The sequence below is a fragment of the Ixodes scapularis genome, unplaced genomic scaffold (genome assembly GCF_016920785.2).
Source record: "Ixodes scapularis isolate PalLabHiFi unplaced genomic scaffold, ASM1692078v2 PGA_scaffold0__279_contigs__length_252992795, whole genome shotgun sequence".
NCBI classification, from domain to species: Eukaryota; Metazoa; Arthropoda; class Arachnida; order Ixodida; family Ixodidae; genus Ixodes; species Ixodes scapularis.
The window spans coordinates 111080385-111100877 of record NW_024609835.1 but is presented as its reverse complement, the minus strand read 5'-3'; the positions used below and the strand labels follow the sequence as shown (position 1 = coordinate 111100877).

The window sequence follows — 20493 nt, the reverse complement described above, 5'->3', positions numbered from 1 at the left end:
TAGGTGTACTAGCTCTTTAATAAATGGAAGCAGTCTCCAACTGATGAAACACGTAACTACTGCAGCCCAGTATGAAATTGTTGTGCGAGTGGAGATGGTTGTTGGATCTAAACCATGCCACTCCACTCCGTCGCCAACTGGTTCCCAAAATTGTATGCAACATGTAACTGTCCAGCATACGACAAAAAACAGTCCAGCGACATGTGCTTGCCAGGCCGGCAGGCGATGTACAAGCTAAACACACAGAAAAGAAAAAACCTGAGCACATTGATGCAAGACATCTCGAGCCAGGGTCAAAAAGTTCTTGGAGCGCTTTGCGCAACGACTGAACTCGAGACAACAAGCGTGCTGTGTGGCTTCAGCGTGCAGACATTGCCTTCTCTGCTTTAGCTCACTTCTCTTCACCAACTTTATTTCGCGGCAGATTTTTCTTGTACCAGGGTCCCTCTCGATAGCTGATCAATACTTCGACACTGCAGTCTTTGAGCTAGGGTGATTTTTGTAGTAGTATATTAAACAAGAACAGGAATGTTATGAACATGCGGCGGTCTTTGCGTTTCAGTCTAGGAAGCGCCATATCTGCAGCAACGTGGGGATGGCAACACCCGACGTCGCGCGACCACGGTGACTGGCAGGCAGGCACCAACTATAATTTTCCCACGGCCGTTGCTTTCAGGAGCGAGTGCTTCAGCTCACAAAGTAACTCCCGCCACGCAAAATTGGGACTTCGTTTCACAGCATGACGGACCCAGAACGCTAGCATCAGAGCGTCCGCACATGCCCGCGTCTATCGTTGAAATTTTTTTAAAAAGGCGTGAGACAACGAGAGTGTGAAACAAGACACGGCGGGAAAAGCCATGCAAGGCCGGATGAACGATTGATGCAGGGTACTTTGTGTCGGGCAGAGCCGTATATTGGGAGTTTGGCCAGTGGGTGTGGCGACAAAGGCGCCGGAGAGGAGAAAAGTAAATGAAAGGGAGGAGAGCGCCGGAAGGAGCGAGCGAGAAAGAAGGGAGCAGGGAGGAGACGACCGCCATTTTTAGCAACGCTGTCGGAGACTGGTCGGAGAAGAGCACTGCTGAGGCTACGCGTTGTCTGCTACAGGCCGACTTCTTTTTCGCCTGAATAAAAGTTTGTGGTCATACGTCGGAAAATCTTCGTTTATTAGCTTTTTAACCCACCGAGAAATAACAGAATATCATTTTCTTGCCAGAGCCAGCGATATAAAAGGCAATAATCGAGAATTAGATGCCGATCCCACGCATTCCACCGGGAAAATGATCGAAGATGGCGGCCCTCCCCACTCTGGTGGGAGCAGCCGGGAGTTCACGCGCATGCGCTCATGCCTCTCGCTCTAAGCCGCGTGCTGATTGGCTCACTCGGGAGGAGAGCGTTACGGCGGCGAGATCATAGACTGACCAAACTCTCCCCATATACGGCTCTGGTGTCGGGCGGCCGCTTGCGCCACCTAACTCATGCATGCTCAATTACGTGTTTAGTTTCGGTTTTGAAAGGCAACCGAAATTGGTCCTTTGGTGCAGGCTTGGCACAGATTACCCATATTTTGGCAAAATGTAGCAGGATGTAGCAGGGTTAGCCCCTCGGCGCAGTTTGGCACAATTGGCGCAGCAATCACATCGTTGATATTTATGTGTGAAACCCTATTTCTGGTCTCCACACCCGTATAGTGCGAACCTGCAGTTGCGCACTATAGTACTGCTTGCCACGTTAGATTATGTTATATCTAAGTCATCGTATCAGATTTTTTTTATTGGGTGCGAGTACCGATGTAGAGTATTACTATGCCATAAAACAATTTCTTTTCGGAGGTTTGTTGAAATAGAATTCCAGCTGCAGTCAATAAAGTATTCACGGTCAGTTTACATTAAAGGGATGCTGAACCAAACATTTCAGTGTATATAATAAGTGGAGCACTATATTTCCATGAGTCAGCAGCTGCCGGTGTGTGCAAGCACACCCAACGAAATTGACATAATATCCCCCATTCAAGCTTACTAAGTGCGAATGGTGGATATGATGACGTCAATTTCGTTGCGTGTGTTTGCGCACACCGGTGGCTGCTGACTCATGGAATGATAGTGCTCCACTTAATATAGACACTGAAATGTTTGGTTCAGCATCCCTTTAAAAGTGAAAGATCTGTATTCTAAAATATTCTGATCTGCAGCAAATTTTTAAGATTTATATTCAATTTGTATTTAGATTGTAGTTGACAGTTGCACACCTCTACATTATTATCACCAACGTAAAGTAGTGAAGGTGCTTCAATTCGAAGTTTGGCAAACATTGAGTGAAACAAGGGCAAGCCCCTGTTCGGTTGGGATGCCAAAAAAAGGAACAAGACGTCCGATAACGAAGCTCTCGGTAAACAGCAAAAACATGATCTGCAATACAACACAAACTCAGTACAACAGGCCTTAAAAGCGATAAAGATTTCGGTCTGTTATAAAAAGAGTATGCAGAACGCAGATATACTTCACTAGAGACTTTGAGGTGAATTATGACCAGAGTTTGTTCTCACCAGTGAGACTGACAAAATGGGAATGGATATTAAAAAAGAACTGGTTTATTGAAACTTCTGAACTGTGAAACAAGGTATACTAGTAATTTTCTATTGAACTGCACCGATGGCCGTCGTCACTGCACACTTGGGGTCACACGAGCCTGATGAAGCGCCGAGTGCAATGACAGCAGTTCACAAAATGGATGCCACCGCCACCGAATGAAAGCTGCGTAATGTCCAAAATAATGACTGCAGCCGAAGAGTCCTCCAATGGAATGGTCAACTACTTACAAACTCCCCAATATAGTCCCTTATATCCAAATGTATGTTATACTAGCAGAATCTGTAATTGAGCGAAACTTGTTCAATGGCATAGAAGGGACCTACTAAAGCTCCACAAATCATTGTTATAAATAAATGTCTGCTGTAACAAGGTTATATTGTATATATATATGTACAAGCTTTGTAATCCCACAGAAAGCTTTTCATGAAACAAATTGAACAACCATGGGCAGCATCTGTTTTCTTAAATTATTAACAGTAAACTTCCATTAATTCGACCTCGACGAGACCTTGAAATTTGGTCGAATTATCCGAATAATTGAATTAAAAAAAGGGCAGAAAAACGGCTAAAATTGAACTTCCTTTTATTGTCCAAAGTGCTCATGCGTGGTCTGCTGCCGTTTCTGCATAAATGTGTGTCCAAAAGCATGCTCCGGAGAGCACAAAAACTAAACCAACACGTGCTTAAAAAATTGTGCACTAGAAAAAAAAAAAAAAAAGAAGAAGAAAGCTTTACAAGTTGATTTTGGCGCTGGGCAGTCAGACCGTCGGCGAATGAAAAAAATAACAACAAAAAAAGAAAGGAAAAGAGCACCTGCACTTTCCGGCACGCAAGGTAGCACACTATGCTACTGTAGCACGCTATGCTACAAAAAAGCGCTTTGAGAGCATGCGCTGAGAAACCTTTAAGAATCGACTTCAGCGCCGGGCGGCCAGACCGTCGGCGACAGAAAAAAATAACAACAGAAAAGAAAAGGAAAAGAGAACCCGCGCTTTCTGGCGCGCAAGATGGACTGCACACAATGCTACAGAAAAGCACTTCGAGAGCACGTGCTGTCTCTGCGCCCAACCACGTGCTATGTTCTCCGCACTACTCCACGCCAGATTGGTTGCGCTGGCGCATGTCATTCACTACGGTCCATCTCAACGGCGTAGAGGAGCAGGTGCACAATTGCACACGTTCGGCTTTGCAGCAAAGGGCCCATGTTTCGCCGTATGTTAGTGGTTTTTCTGCCGCGGTGTCGTGCAATGTGAGCCAGTGCGCATTCACTCGGGACGAATTATCCGATGCGGAGTCTTCCCGAGTGCAAACTATCAAACTTTTCCTCCCATAGAAATGTATGGGCGCCCGCTAGGACCTTTGAACACGACCAAATTAAACGAAACGTCGAATTAACCGAGGTCGAACTAACCGAAGTTTACTATATCTCGAAAATGGGGAAGATAACAAGCTAAAGAGAACCTAGATATATGTGTTAGCACGATTCTAACGCGCAGGCAGAATTAGCTTTCAGATATTCAAAAAGTAAATTGTGGCCAATGCTACCCCACAGGTAAAATAAGATTGAAAACATACTTCATAAAACAGATTTTATGAAACGAACGCCAACACAAAAATTAATTCCATGCACTAACCGCCGTTGTCAGAGTCCGACAATGGTTCTTGCCTGTCCATAAAGGTGATCCCTTCTTATGTCTGAAGCGCTTGAAGTGCCGCGCTTTTTGCGCATGTACGGGTGTGTGACCGTCGGCTTTGGGAGGGTCGTCTTCTAAACAACACTTTGCAAGCTCGTCGGGTCACTGGGATTGCAAGGCCACACACTGCTGCTCCGTTGTTATCTTTGCTGCCAGCATGATGGCCTTTCGTTTATATAAAGCCTTCTAGTGGAATATTTTTTTTTATGTTAAAATGGCGGGCAAGAGTTTGTAGATACAAGAGAATGCGCTTGATACGAATTCCAAAATGGTGTATGTAAAAAAACTCTTGATGGCGATGGGGCTAGCCACCTTATACCGAGTATTGCATTTTTTTTTAGTTTCAGTTTTTGGTTTTGACTGTAACGTGCATGTAGTTTTGGGCCCGGATTTTGGCAAGAAAATGTACGTTAGAATTAAAGTGTGCGTTAGAATCGTGCAAACGTGGTAGAACGCCAAACAGAAAGTGAGCCTACCAAAAGTTAAAAAAGAAAATCGTTGCATAACCCCAAGCAACGTGCTTGCATACCTGCTAACCTAGCAACATAAAAATTTGGGAGATCGCCGCACAAAAAGGGGGGGGGAGGTAAATTTGTTTTTTTCGTTTGACAAGAAATTGTGTGAGGAGGCACTCTGCGCAGATCATACTGTCTTTCGCAGTTGTTTTGGAGTAAACTGCTGATGGTGCCCCTCCCTTCTGCGGCACAAACATAGTTCTGATGCCTTTGTGAAACAATGCGTATCTTGATGTTGGCTTTGCCGCCGTGCGAAACGCCCACATCATAGGCACACGTAATACAGAATCCATACTTGTCAAATTTCTGCGAGGTGACACAGCACGGAAACTCAGTTGTGTATGATCTCAAAAGTACTTGCAAGTACTTCTTCTTGGCTTTTGAAACCGCCATCAATCGTTCCAACTAAACCTGAGGAAACAGTCGTTCGGCGTTCCGCACTTCACTCGACGACCTGACAAACTGGAGCCTAGCACACCCACGATCATATAAGTCGTGTTCCAAAATGTGCTGGAACTTACTCCAGAGAAGAGGTTTCGTACCTTGGTCCTTGGTGTTTGAAAATCTACCCTCCTTTTACGCTGCTCGTCTCAATTGTCACATGGTAACCCGCTAGAGTAACCTAAATTTCCAGTGACTCGCACTGACATGCACGTGATACAGTAGGCTCGCGATAATTCCAACTCGGATATTTCGTACTTCCGTTTAATTCAAACAGATTTGAAAATTTTGGTTGTCCCGCTATGCTTTTAATGTATTTATAAGCCACTTAATTCAAACGGCGTTTTCGCTTAATTCATACTCTTTTGTTCTCGCGGCCCCGTTGAGTGCGCTTCTTTCCGAGCACCGGTGCACCGGAAAGAAGCAATACCCGCGGAGCTTGCTTTCGCGAGTGTTGTTTCTCCGCAGTGCACCGGTGCTCAGAAAGAAGTGCACTCAACGGGGCTCAAGCAGGCACACCTTAGTGGAAAACGGTGTTCATGTTATGTGCTTCAAGACTAGCAATGATGACCAAGACGACGTCGAGGATGAGGAACAGCTCACTGGCATCATGCTTTCTGGCCTTGAAGCACAATGTGAATGCCGAGCTGACGGAATATGCTAGTCTTGACGACGATGTGTGTGTCGTGATGACTCATTAGAGGACATAGTACAGGAAGTAATGCCAGCACAGTGCAGCAGTGACAGTGAAGATGACGATGAAGAAGGGGATGACCCACTACCAACTGTCACAGCCGCAGAGGCCTTTGAGCACATCGCTCAGCTCCGGAAAATTTCTGTCTGCAAAAGAAAGAGCTACCTGCGTTGGCTGTAATTGAAAATTTTGTTTTGAGATCGTATGTGCTGTCTGAACAGTCCACAATCGACAACTTTTATGCCGGATGAATAAACTTAACGTCACAGTTCTTTCACCATTGTGTTATGCCTGTATTTGCTTATAATTAGGCCTATGTAGAGGAAACGTTCAAAAATCGTAATGTTGTCTATCATCATATTTAGATGAATTTCTGATAATTCAAACTAAAATCTGCAACTTCCTGGAGTTTGAACTAATGAGAGTCTACTGTAATTATAGCAACAAAAAGCAAAAAAAAAAAAAAAAAAAAACACCTACGGCAGCCATTTTTTTGGGAGATTTGAGGTCATGTTTGTACAATCGGGAGATGTACGAAATTCGGGAGGTTCCCAGACAATTCGGGAGAGTTGGCAGGTATGTCCTTGGCAGTTGTGCGACACACATAAAGGATGTTTGTTGTCTTTTTCTCATTTTGTTAAACGAGTGACTTTTCCATATTTTGCAGACAGGCTGTGCAAAAAAACAGGTAGCCAATTCTTCTTGTTTGTTGTGGCTTGTAGACTCCTGTCTGGAAAAACCCGGGAATGTTCCGGCCGACGATAGCGCTTCTGGAGAAGCGGGCACCAGATATGTACAGTAATCCCTCGTTTGAACGAAATCGCTTCGTTCGAGTTATCGCTTTTATCGAAGTTCAACGTGGTCCCGATCGAAATGCACAAATTATTCACCGAATTAGTCTAAGCGTAGTAAAATAAATAAATGGGCTAGTTGGTACATCATTGTGTATTGTAAGACACAATGATGTAGTCTAAGTGTATTGATGGTCGACCATGCTTATTACGAAGGCTGCAGTGCCGAAAGCATGCAAGCCTTAACGGGGGTGCACGGAAACCCTCGCGCTCCCTCCCCCTTCTCCGCCGAGGCAAACGGCAAACTAGGAAAACAGCAAACAAGAAAATGGAGTAGGAAATGGGTGGCGGCAGGCAGAGCGCCGCTTCCAATGCCAATGCGCCGACGTGGGTACGCCGGCCGGAAGCAGCGGTACAGTGTCCATGTCCTGACACTACTCACGGCACCCGCAGCCAATGCTGCCCCACTCCTGCTGGGACGGGGTTAAGGGAGCAATGGAGCCCAGAGGAGATCATATCTCTGGGAGCCCACAATGCGCGTGCCTGCAGCGTACTACACGCACACTTGCTTTGTATGGGAAATTTGGAGTGTTTATTGTAAATTGCTTAGATCTGCGAGGTTGAGAAAAGTGGTCGGCCTAAGTCCGATATCGCCATAGAATTTGAAATTCCAGGATCGGCTGTTTGACACTGTCCACAATTTTGCAGAACAAGCAAGGTATTGGACAGGTTCGAGAAGTTTTTCATGCAAGAGAAAGCACACCTGCGACCTGAAGACGAAAGATCACCAACCGCTTTGCGACCGTCGGATTTACTCTTGCGAGCATGCTTGCCAAGCCGGCGCACGCCTCCCGGAGCTGCAACAATCTCTACAGGAGTGTGTGAAAACATGTTAGCAAAGCCACGGAGGATAACTTTGATTTGTTTGTGCCTGTCGATGCTGACATTCATGCTGTTGCTCCTCCCACGGATGCTACGATCATAGACCTTGCATGCAGCCAAAGTAAACATGAAGCGACGTCGGAGAGGCACCTTAGGAAACGCTAATGACTGCGGAGACGCGAAACATCATAGGGCTACTTCGACACAAAGTCGAGTGCACCAGCGGTGACTGTGTTCTTGCTATGCCTGGAACAGTTCGAAGAGAACAGATGCCCGGATGAAATGATTGGCAAACTCCACTTAATTATTTTTTTCCTCGATAAAGCTGCTGCGAGATGTTCATAGCCAAGGTTTGTTTGGTTAAATATACGGTCGGAGTGTACCATAGTGTTCCCATCTGCCTTCAAGGCTGCTGCCACTGTTTTTTCGGCTCTATCGCTTTTATTGAATTACCGTATTTATTCGAATATAGGTCGACCTTTTTTTGTCGGAAATGTTGTCAAAACTTAAGGGTCGACCTATAATCGTGACCAAAGAATTTCGACCTAATTCGCAACCAAAATTTGAAACCCTACCGAGGGTATGGAGCTATCAATCACCTAGCCGGCGTTGCGGTAGAGCCGCGCGGCTTCTTGTTTCAAAAAAGCTTTTGATGCACAAAAACAGCCGAACAGCAGCAGCCGACAGCCCGTGTCTGCTATGGCTCTCGCGCACATTCCTCGGGCGTCGAGTTTCGCCATCACGCCTGTAGCGTTCCCCTCGCTGGGCAAGGGGGAAGGGGAGGGAGAAAAACGCGATGCGCCATGCACTTTGCCCTCCTATGCGCTCCATTCCTCTCTCCCGCGTAAACGCGCAAACAAAAACAAACAAACAAACAAACAAAAAAAAAAAAAAGAAAAACGGAGCTACTTTAATTTGTTTTTTTCGGCGGGTCGCGTGTTATTCACGGGGCTCGCAGCGTTGCTCGTATCTTTGTGTTTGATCTTTCGTCGCTCGCCCGTCTCCACCTTTTTTCGTTTCTTCTTGTCGTCATCCATTTTACAACGGTGTCAGTGAGGTATTGTTGCCGATTTGCGAGGATGTCTACCAAGCTGACGAAGCTTTTTTGACATCACCCTGTGATTTAGCTGAGAGTGCTGTAAATTAAATAAAGGTTTGTTTCTTTTGCCCTAACTTTCCCCTGTTCGTTAAAAAAAAAAGAAAGGTCGACCTATATTTGAATTTTTTTTTTTTTATTCTCGGTGGGCTCAATAAATAGGGGTCGACCTATTTTCGTGGTCGACCTATTTTCGGGTAAATACGGTAGTACTGCTTATGTTGAATTTTTTTGCCGTCCCTTTGATTTCGTTATAACGAGGGATTACTGTACCTTTTGCAATCTTCAAAACTGGTAAAGCTTTGAACTGGTTGATAGTAATAGTTGAAGCATGCATGGATGTTTCCTGGTATCTTGTGGTACAGTGTTTCACGAAATGTCAATAAAAGTTTTCCTGCACAAACTATGCATGGCCCAGAAGATAGGCCAAGCAGCCTATTGAAGGGGTGCATAAAATTTAGGATAAAGGATTTTGAATATACTTAATACTTCCCTTTCATTAGCAAAGAGAAATGCACGGTCTTAATTAGAAACTTGCTGGGAATCATCCCAAAGCACAAAATACCACCCCAATTTCAGTGCACTGGTGAGGTTTCAGTTTCTTATTGGCTGCATCTAAGTGCCAACAGCCAATGGGAAATCCAGACTGTCAAGGTAGATGTTAATGGCTACATCTTTCAGGCAGCAGCCAACGGAATCCCGAAACCCCGGCCTTTTGAGGGGTGCCCGTTTACACCTTTTCACCCTATGTGAAAATGCAATATGGTGAAAAACTGAGGAGAGGAGGAGGCGAGAGCGTGTGGTCTTGTCAGAGCGCCAAGCTCCGACTGGAAGGATGAGTGGGTAGATGCGAAGGCTAGCTTCCTTTGCCTCTAACCGCCATCTACCACCCATCTGAAGCAACAAGGGCGCTGTCTGCCTTTCGCACTGGGTGTGGCGTTCAAACGCTGAATGCTCGACTCTGCAGGCACCCTCTTATTTCCTCCCCTCCCCGTACACAAAAAATTTAATGAAACGGGAGAGGAGAACAACTTTGACCTTACCATGGCACGCTTCATTTTCTCCCGCTCAAAGGCGATGCGTTCCTCCATCCAGCTGCGCATCTGCACCTTTTCCATGGCTCCCTTGTTGAGCTGCAGCCTCTTCTCTTCGAGCTGCAGAAACGGCAGCCAGCATACATACACCACATTTAGAAAAGAGGACGCAACAGAGGCACGCCATGGTCGATGGCAGGTCGAGAGTGCAGTTGGTGCTCTGCTTCCAGTGCGGGCTTTCTGCCTTTGATAACCATTCGGTGCATCCACAGCCAAAGCCAGGCAGGAGGCAACGAGCCTGTGCTGCAGGCAGAGCTTTACTGCATCCTTTGTCTGTCACAAGGGTTCTCCCCAGGACTTTCTGAGGGGTGGACATTACGGGGGGAGAAAGGGGAAACGTGTAAGCTTTTTTTTTTCTTTTTTTTTTGGTTTGTCACGTCTGTTTATTGCCCCCTTCCCCCCCCCCCCCCCTCCCCCCGGGTACTGTCGGCGGCGTGCCGCTGAGATAGAAAAAGAAACAAAAAAGAAAAAAAAGAGGCTGCATCTCCATGTGGTGAATGATGTTGGTTGGAGCGAAGCTCTGGTGGTGATGATGATACTGATTTTATTGTTCATAGGCAGTGCTGAGTTCCGGGTTGCGTTTCGACTTCATTATTACTACTTTATGGTCGGTGAAATGTAGAGCCAGTGGTTCTTCTAGCGGATCAGCCTGAACCCGCTACAAGCCGACCTATTTTTCAATTTTTGAAAATCTGAAGTGGGGGGGCTCAAATTATAATCAAACCAAAGCACTCCGACAAAAACGAAACAATCGCAATATCAAGAGCACCTCTGCTTGTTACGAGTTCAGCCAGCTGTGCCTCCAGCATTACGCTAATCTGCATGCTCAATTTACGAATTTTTTTTTTTTTTAAATTTGCGCGAACGATTATTATTGATAGCGATTCGCAAATTAACCCAAATGTATAGTGGTGGACAGCGCACCGCGTGCCCGACTGCCGGGGGTGGCCGCACTTCTTGTAAGAGCCACTCCGGAGGCTGCTGGAACAGCCTCCGGAGTGGCTTACACAGCTCACTCGCTCAGCGCTCCCTCCCCGCGGCGTCTTTTCGCAGTTTTTCGCGTAATTCACGGTCGCACGTCGTCCGATCGAGTGTCGCAATCATGCTGGAGTGCTAACTATGTTTTTTTTTTTTCCTTTGTATTGACACATGTGATCTGGGCAGTTTAGGTTTTCGGTGCTCGTTTATGGCCGTTCTTCACCCAGAAACAGCCAACAACTGCGCTGTTGGACGCAAGTTCGACCCGTCGGAGTAGGTGATGCTCCAGTAGAGTCTGCAATGGCACGGGATCTTAAAGTGTGACGGCAAACGAAGAGGCTTCCACGGCCCAAAGGCTTGCAACGTATGCCGCAAAAGTGCGCAATCGGTCCCTAGCCGTGACGTGCAACGCGATCACCAAGCAAGCACGGAGGATGCGGTCATTTTCAAAGTGGGAGATTTCGTTGGACGACGCTGATGACGTGCTTCAAGAACGTAGCAGTGATGACAATCAGACTGACATCCCCAGTTCGGACGAGTGGTAGTCTAGTCACGGACGAGTGGTAGTCTAGTCACGGACAGAGTGAGAACATGGAGCAGCTTCAGTTGTCCCGCCTCCAGCGTGAACTTCCTAGTTTCGATAATGCCTGGGCATCTCATTCACCTTGTGCATGCATGCACAGCCAAAGCACGCAAGAAGGCATAGGTCGCGTGTTGGAGGCTGGGCTTTCGAAACAGATACTTTGCTGTTCTCACGTGTTTGCAGTAAAATGCGCATCTAAAATTTTTTTTTTTTTCGCTGATGTGTAATGTGGGGAGGTCGACTTACAATTGTGTAAATACGGTACCCATTAAACAAACTATTTTGAAACCTCTAAATACTGTAAACGACTTAATTTTCGCGGGCTCAAATTGTCGCAAATGGGGCGAAAGCTGAAAATTTTGAATTATTTACGGGTTCTAATTTTCACGAATCGAAGTATAGAACTTGCCGTGACCGTGAATTGAGGTGATCATAAATTCCGGCTTGATGAATATTTTATTTCAAATGGTTTGCATACTTATGTTATTCATAAAACACATGTATTGATCATGTGAGAACCTTTGCATATGTGTCTTCCCGTCGTCAGTTGTTGCTAAAGGACGCACAGCATCTCAAAGTAGCTTCCAAAGTGTTGACATTTTTCCCAAATGTTTATGGGACCTATTTTTTGCCAATTGTGGGCGATTCACGAAAATGAGGTCCTCGCGAAAATTAAGTTGTTTACAGTCTAGTTCAGGGGTCGGCAACCTTTTGCAGCGGCGGGCCTACAAGCCGACACGAAGGTGGCTGGACGGCAAGTCATGAAGACCGGGGGGGGGCGGGGCAGACAAAAGAAAGGCAAAAAGGAAGTGAAGACGTTTTCTGCCCAAGTATGGGGATGCCGGACAGTGCCAATTGGAAGTGCTCCTTGTTCCTGTTCCCAAGAACCACATGGAAGTGTGGTTCCTGGATCTGTGAGGAAGCTTGCAAGGGGGGGTGGGAAGCTTCTCTGGGGTTGTGCCATGGGCCGTGGGTTGCCAACCCCTGATCTAGTCGATGGCCATTAATCGGCAAGGATATTTACAATTAAAAAAAAGAAAACTAGCATTCCAAAAATATATTTCTTTTTGAGGAGATTGTTTTACGAGGGCCTTGCCTAGAAGTTTCACACAAAGAAGCACTAGTACCCTGTAGCAAGGTGTGCTGTTGGGTGAATCGGTCCATAATGCGAATAAATAAAATGGTGATAACCGTCTTCCACTTGTCCCTGTGCCCTCTCTGCACTGTTTTATCTATACATACTTGTTCATCCGTGCCTACAAAATAGCTATGCCAGTTGGTCCACCCCCAAACTGAACACACCAAAAGGCAAAGACGAAGGAAAAGACCCTGTGTGGTGCTTCTTTCTTTGTTCTTGCCTTTTGGTGTTTAGTTTCTGTTTCTGAGCTGCAATCCTGCTCCGGCACTAGACGCTTTCCATGTTAGGATAAGTGCCTAGGACTATGCCTGCCTCTGGTCAGACATGGTTGAGCCACTAAATCAAAAGTGCTAAAATAACGATGAAAGACAGTGGTAATGACTGCTTCACGCAGAAATCGTTAGCGCCGGACGGGTCTTCCTGGTCCGCTCAAGGGTACGCACCGCATTCTCCAGGACCTTCTTCTGGCGGACCATGCCTTCGATCTCGAGGTTCATGGCTTGGACTGCGGTCTCTGCGTTGGACAGCTTCTTCTCAAGCAGGATCACCTGCTGCTCCCTGGCCTTGAGGTCCATGTTGAGGACCCTGTTTGCCTGCATAGAGAATGGCACACCATCAAACCTCAGTACGGTGATTCTCACCTGCTGAGGTTTCAGGAACCCCTTCCAGATGGACCGGCGAAAGAGATGGGGGACCCCATCTTATGGCATGGGGAGAGGGGGGTTTATTGGATGATTGCAACAACAGAGGGGTAAATGAACAGAAACAAATTGCATGGCAAACCAACTTTGAAGCTTCGAAAGAAAGAATAACTAATCCTACTCCTCAGCATGCATAGGTTGGTCTATTTCACTTTGCGGGACAGACGGCATCAATAAAAAAGGGTTTACTGGTCGGCTTGACTCAAGTTCAAGGGCATTGTGGACACTAAAAAATCCCTCGGAGACTCCAAAGTGTTCCGTAGACCCTTTCAAGTCGACGAACCCTTTGGGAACTACATGAACCCAATGAGGGCCTCCCTTGAGCCCCCCCCCCCCCCCCCCCCCCCCCCCCCCCCCTCTTTGAGAACCACTGGCCTGGCATCTCCAATGTATGCACCCATCCATGTCGCTTTCCTCATCAAGTGTTCTCAAAACATTCCTTCCACTTCGTTGAACAAATAAAAAGCAATATAGCACAAGAGCCGACATAATTACCTCCTTCACAACACTGTTCTCCGCCTCAATTTGGACCAGCTGTCTTCTGATGTCGTCTCCTGGAAACCAAAAAAAAAGGAAGACAATAAAACAAAAGATTTCAGTGTCAACCTGATAAAGGGGCAAGGGTTTGTAAACTATTTTTCTTGTTTATCCTCACAAATCTACCATGTAAATGTATAATTTCTCAGGTGACATTTCCAATATGCAACTTGATGCAAGATATCTCTTCCCAAATAAAACTATACAGCAGCATACTGCATTCCAACTAGGTTATTTCATATGGATCATCAGTGGTTTCTCCTTAAATTAACCATATGTGGCAATTTAAAAAAGTTCATATACTATCCTCAAGCTAGTAAAATGCTTATGATGCAGTCCTTTATGAGAATAAAGAGAAAGCAAAAAAAAAGGAAATAAGTACAAGGAAAGATGTTTCATTCAATGTGTTACTTTCCGTTTATTGGTGAAACGTAACCAGCACGCCATTGTTCATTGACTGTTTAGTAGGAATACCTACATCATGATGCTTCACCGTGGGATTCAGTAACCACTGAAGAAGGAACCAAGCAGGTTTCAAAACTAGGGGTGTGCGAATACCAAATAGTAGTTATCGAATCGAATACCGAATCGAATCAAGAAAAAAAAGCCGAATATCGAATAGTGATTTTATTTGTAGGAATTTTTCAAAGTGTGCTGCAAATGAGACAATTATATGTGCAGAGTATGCACCTGGTGCAGAATATGCATCTCATACCGAACAAAACCTCAAATGTATAAAAGCTCTGGTGAAAAAAAAAAGAAGGGCAGCTGTTGATGGACGTTGGGCACAAAAATCGAGTTTTATGGTGCAAACATAATCTATCTACCCTAAGCGTCACCAAAAACCTAAAGTTACAGCCATGTCAGTGATGTGATTGGCCTAAGCCATTTTGGAGCAGCTTTTGAAGCAGCCAAAACAGTGTTTTGGAGCAGCAAAAGTGACCTCTGGAGCAGCCAGAATAGTGTTTTAGAGCAGCAAAGGTGGCTTTTGGAGCAGCCAAAACAGTGTTTCGGAGGACAAAAAGTGGCTTTTGGAGCAAATATTGTTAGAAAAATAAAAATATTTGTTTTAAGTGCTGGACAAACGAAGGGCACTTTGTGCTGTGTTATGACGGAACTCGCTGTTTCTGGTTTTGCTACCGAGACATCCCACAAGTGTACAGTGTTGTAGGCGTTGCCGAGCGATTCTGAAAAGTATGCTCGTCACCATTTTACTGGTTCCTGGTTCCCGACGTGCCAGATTTTCGTTAAAAGTAAGCGAACGCAAAACAATGGATTGCAAGCGCCCCGGCTGGTGCTCTGTCGTGCCGTCATGTTCACATGTACGTGAGGTCAACTTCAGCAAGCTTGAGTGGCACGTGCCTCGTCGCGCGAGCAGAGACAACAGCTGTTCAATCGAAACCGAAACAATGCCACTCCGCTCCGTCGCCAACTGGATCCCAAAATAGTATGCAAAATAAAACTGTCCAGCATTCGACAAAAAAAACAAAAAAACAGTCCAGCGGCGCGTGCTTGCCAGGCCGGCAGACGAGGTACAAGATAAACAGAAAGAAAAACAGAACCTAAGCGCATCAATGCATAACATCGCGAGCCAGGGTCAAAAGTTTTTTGGAGCGCTCTGAGCAAGGACTGAACTCGAGACAAACAAGCGCATTGTGTGGGTTCAGCGTGCAGACATTGCCTTCTTTGCTTCAGCTCACTTCTCCTCACCAACGTCTTTTTGCGGTAGATTTTTCATGTGGCGGGGCGCGCCGAGAGAAATCTAGGTAATAAATATTTTGACGAGCAGTCCTTGAGTTAAAGAGGGATTTTTCAGAAGAAGAGGAATGTCGATGAACAAGTTTAGAAAGCGCCATATCTGCAGCGACGTGGGGACGGCAACACCCGACGTCGCACGACCACGGTGACCGAGTGGTCGCGCGAGCGTTTCAGCTCACAAAGTAACTCTCGCCGCGCAAAAACGTGGTTTTGTTTCACAGCATGATGGCATAGCTGGCACCCGGCACACTAGCGACGGAGTGTCCGCACATCAAAAAATGTAAAAAGAAGACGCGAGACGAGATTCCTGTGACGACGAGGGCAGCGAGGGCGCGAAACGCGAGACGGCGGCAAAAACCATGCAAGACCGGATGGACGATTGATGCCGGGTACTTTGTGTCGGCCGGCCGCTTGCGCCACCTATAGCTCACGCATGCTCAATTACGGTTCTCAGTTTAGTTTCGGTTTTGAAAGGCGACCGAAATTGGACTTTTGCGTAGGCTTGGCGCAAATTAGCCATATTTTGGCAAAATGTAGCAAGATGTAGCAGGGTTAGCCCCTTGGCGCAGTTTGGCGCAATGGGCGCAGCAATCACATCACTGCCATGTATGCTTTTTTTTTCTCATTAAAAGCACGACCTAACACCGCGACATGTCCTTTTTTTATATTTATAATTTATATATCTCAGAAAAGGGGCATTTTGCGATATTTGCTGTCAATTTTTAGGGAGAAAAAGGTAACCCGGGATTTTATTTTATAAAAATAAACAGATAGCTGTTAAATCTGAGTAAACAGGCTTAAATAATATAATCTGAAGTAAAAATAAAAACATGTGGTTAGGTGGCGCAAGTCACCGTCCAACTGCCGCTATGCATCCATTCCTCCGTCCATCTAACCCGTTTTAGAGAGCCTTGATTTAAAAGAGGGAGCAAGCGAAACTGAAACCATGGAGACGGCTCCTGCGTAGATAGGTGGTAAGTGCGTATATGTTGTGTAGTCGCGTGGAAAGAAGGCGAGCACACGGAAGAGCGACGACACCTGCCCGGTCGGTGTTTTCGTCATTTCGTCACCTTCTCGCAGTTCGTAATTCAAACGCGGGAACGCGGCTATCGAACGGTTGGAAACTCTCTCATATCTAGACACTCTATTTTTCCGTTCCGTTTCGTTCCGAATCAGAATTTGCAGCTTGCGGAACCGCAACTCGGCCGGTTTCATCGGCATGGTGAAAGAGGTTTTCTTTTTGTGATCGTGCAGTCGCCGATTTCTGTGAGTGTGGCAAGTGTTTTACATCGGCACTTCAATTTGAAACGAGAAACTTTACTTATGAAAAGGGTTAGGCATGGCACAGAATTCCGGCCTCCCAACCATTCCTCTCTGGAAGTGGCGCAAACGGGATATTTCGGTTGTGATTAAAGGTTAGATTGTGTCACGATCATGATTAAATCTGCGTGCTATAAATATTGTTGCGTTCAATACTTTTCTTTTTTCTAACCTGTGCGTTCGATTTTTGTGGAATGGTAGGACCAAGAGGTGTTTCTCCCATGGTTTGTCGAACATCACGGCGCGAACATTCGGAGAAAAAAACTGATCTTTTGTCAGCTCCGCGCCGACCGCGTTTCTTTGGCCGAATATATTGAATATTCGAATGACCGAATACTACTAGGAATTCAATTCGTGAATCGAATTATTCGGGAACTTTCTTTTCAATTTGAATTCATATATTTGAGTATTCGCACACCCCTATTCCAAACATTGGGACGCTTTTTCAAAACTGTGGTTACAGTATTTTCGTTCCACCCAACCAAACAAATTGCTGTCCAAGATGTTTATGTTCTCACACATACTTAAATTACAACTAAAATAAGTACAATAATTACCCCACATTTACTGGAATTAGGTCATAAAAACATTGCCAAAAACCTTCATAGGGCAATTATTGGCCATAAGATAAACTTCAAACCAGCCTCAAACTTATGACCACGTGTTAAGGGGGACTAGGGTTTTTAAATAACAAAAACTTACAAGATGGTTAATTTTTCTACATTTACAATTTTGGAATCTTCACAGCCCAGAGTATCTCCCCACAAAATATGTTTGCTCAATTCCATCTCCAACTATTTTAAAGTCAGCAAATTTTAAGTCTCAAGAAGCGGGATTTAAAGTACAGAAGAAACTTTGAAAGTGATTTTCTCAGCTTTTTACTTTTTTGTCAAGTGCCATTACCTTACAGAAGTTTTTGACAATGTTCTCATGAATGGATTTCAAGAAACTATGTATCATTGTTTTTTGCAGTAACTGAACTGCATCCTACAGGTTTACACCTTGTCCTATACACTCCGTGCGACGCGACTGGCGCGCCGCTGCGTGGCCGGTACCGAAGGTAGGCAGTGAGAACCACAGAGAAAATGAAACCGAAACCACGCTGCATACGTCGGTACGCATTGAAGTCAAAGTGGTGCGTATGCGCTGGGTCCACAGCATGAGGTGCTGCCTGTGCTGCGTCATTAAGTGCTTCAATAGTTATGCGTCGTATCTAGTGGGGACAAAGTTTTACAGTTTTTCATCTCGCCGATGTTTTGCGGGACAGCTACAACGATGGCCCCTTGCCGTACGACGCGAGAAATTTGGTCTCCAGATCATGTCTGCCACTGTGTCGGCACGGCTGACATATTCTACACTGCCGCTTTGTGCTCCGAGTTTGTTTTCGTACCAGTAACGCCTACATGTATTAGCGCCGATGGGACGAACTGAAATGCCATCCCACACTCGCGGGTAGGCAGTGCCAATTTCGTTGTAGGAATGCCCTCCAAAGAAGTTTTGTCCCCATCGTATGTGTCGATGATATTTCCGGTCAAGTATGGCACGCAATCTGTACTTTATGAAAACAGATTTGAAAGGTAAAAAAAAAGTGACAAATATGAATCTAAAGAAAACAACAATAAAACTCGGTATCACTAGAGAATCGACGTTTGAGTATGGAAGTTTATGTGGTGTGCTTTCTTTCTTGATCAGCCTTCTTTTGGACGTGGAAATGCTGACACCCCGATTTCTGTAGACAACAATATTTTTTCTTCTCGGCTTTAGATCCACCTATCGCAAAGTGGTTAGAACTGGAAGTACCGTCCATTGGTCCCTTTCTATCTGTAAAGTGTGCACCTCCCACGATGAATGGTATTATCTTGGCAGCCTTTGACGGTCAAAACCAGTTCCCATTTAGTTACGCCACCCAAACTAAATTTCCACCTGGTTTCGCTATATGCCAACTCTTTTTGGTATAATAAGTGTTGTGTCAAGTTACGTTCATGTCAAAGTACCTGTGCGCCGAAAACCAGCACCTCGCACAACAGGTCATTACACAACAGCTGACCGCAAAAGCCCTCGACGGCCAAACCGTGCGTTGGCCGACAACTTTGTTTTCTCGGCTTTGGAACCACCTTTCGTAAAGTTATTTCAAATGGAAGTAGAGTCCACTAGTCCCTCCTACCTGTAAAGCCTCCACCTCCCACGACCAGTGGTATTCTCTTGACAGCCCTTTCATGGTCAAAACCGGTCCCTCTTGAGTTACGCCGCCCAAACCAAATTTCCACATCGTTTTCTTATGCCACCTCTTTTTGGTATCAGTGCTGTGTCATGTTACTGTCAAGTCCAAGCACCTGTGTGCCCAAAATCTGCACTTTGCACAGCCCGCTATAACACAACATTTTGGGTCCAATATTCGATATCCCGTACAGCTTTATTTCTTTATTCGTTAGAAACATAACTTTCACACCTGCTGTCTTAATGAAACTTGGCACACTTCGTGCACAAACTTAGTGAACATCTCACTCGCATCCAAATATCACCGTTCCAGCAGTCCTACGTTTACAGCGACGAGCGAAATAAATTTCCCACTCAGGGCAATTATGGTGGCGGCCGTCTTGCTTTTCGGAAAATTGCTCCAACTTCTTTTTCGGCCGCAACTAGAGAAATTACCCCTAATAACGACTCAAACTCAATATATAAGAAGTGGAGAACAACTAAATGCCCTTCTGCCCCAGCACTCATGCAACGTCACCCTCAACGAATCGGCTCAAAAAGCAAAAGTTTCGTCCGTGCGCGCTTCCGCCGCCACAGCTTCGCATGCGAAAAGGCGCCGCAGGCTGCTGAACGCGCCTCATGGTCGAACGCCAGCTCCTCTGCTAGCGGCGCTACGCGCGTTTCTCAAAGCGCCCCCTATAGTTCCCGCACGGAACGTACTATACTCAATACATATAATTAGAATTGTGCATTCTGTATAATCACGCCCTTTGTAAATATTCCCATTAGCTCCAGAATGTTTGATGGGCTCTTGGAAATCACCATATGTAATTAAACTAAAAGTTGTTAGTGATAAATTATTCTAACGACCCGTGAGAAATGACCCAAGCAAGGATGATATATTTCGGCATATCTTTTGTTTAGGAAAGATATTTTATACTTGACTGCAGAAATTATCCTATACTAAAGTTGAAGCTTGGGCAAGTTGTAGATACTTGAGAAGTAAAACGGCGCAAGGGATGAGAGATTGGATAAAGACAGGCACAATGCTGTTTGTGCCATTCTTCATCTGGTCTCTTGTCCTCTGCACCTTTTCAATTCTCAATCATATATACCACCTTGTTAGGAGACGCTCTGTCATGTAAACTTCCAAACTGCGCCTTTTCTTTGCCCAGAAATTAACCATTATGCGAATCTCCACTTTTAAGACCCATGTCCCCCTTCAAAGTAAACCAACAATAAACACCACAGATGCCATGCACGAGAGAGTCATACAGGGGAAGAGCACGCACTTGCGCGGTCCAAGTTGGTGGTCATCTCGTTGCCAACTGCAATCCTCCGAGTCAGGTGCTCCATTAGCCTGGTCATCACCTCCTCGTCGGACGAACTCATGACCTGCAAAGGCGGCACCCGGTTTCGAACCAATCAGCCTGTTCGAAATTTCTACGACAATTCTAGAAACTTTCTTGTAGAATAAAAAAAGAATT

General features: G+C 45.5%; 1 protein-coding gene across 1 annotated transcript in view; it reads right to left on the bottom strand.

The window, feature by feature from the left end:
• LOC8043827 (kinesin-like protein KIF23) overlaps positions 1-20493 on the bottom strand; it is an 82513-nt gene that overhangs the window by 29780 nt on the left and 32240 nt on the right. Inside the window, exons 13-16 of the mRNA XM_029990646.4 lie at positions 20299-20401; positions 13691-13749; positions 12938-13087; positions 9745-9855 (exon numbers count right to left, since the gene is read on the bottom strand). Coding sequence (XP_029846506.2) covers positions 9745-9855; positions 12938-13087; positions 13691-13749; positions 20299-20401 — 423 coding nt within the window. The remainder of the gene's footprint in view (positions 1-9744; positions 9856-12937; positions 13088-13690; positions 13750-20298; positions 20402-20493) is intronic.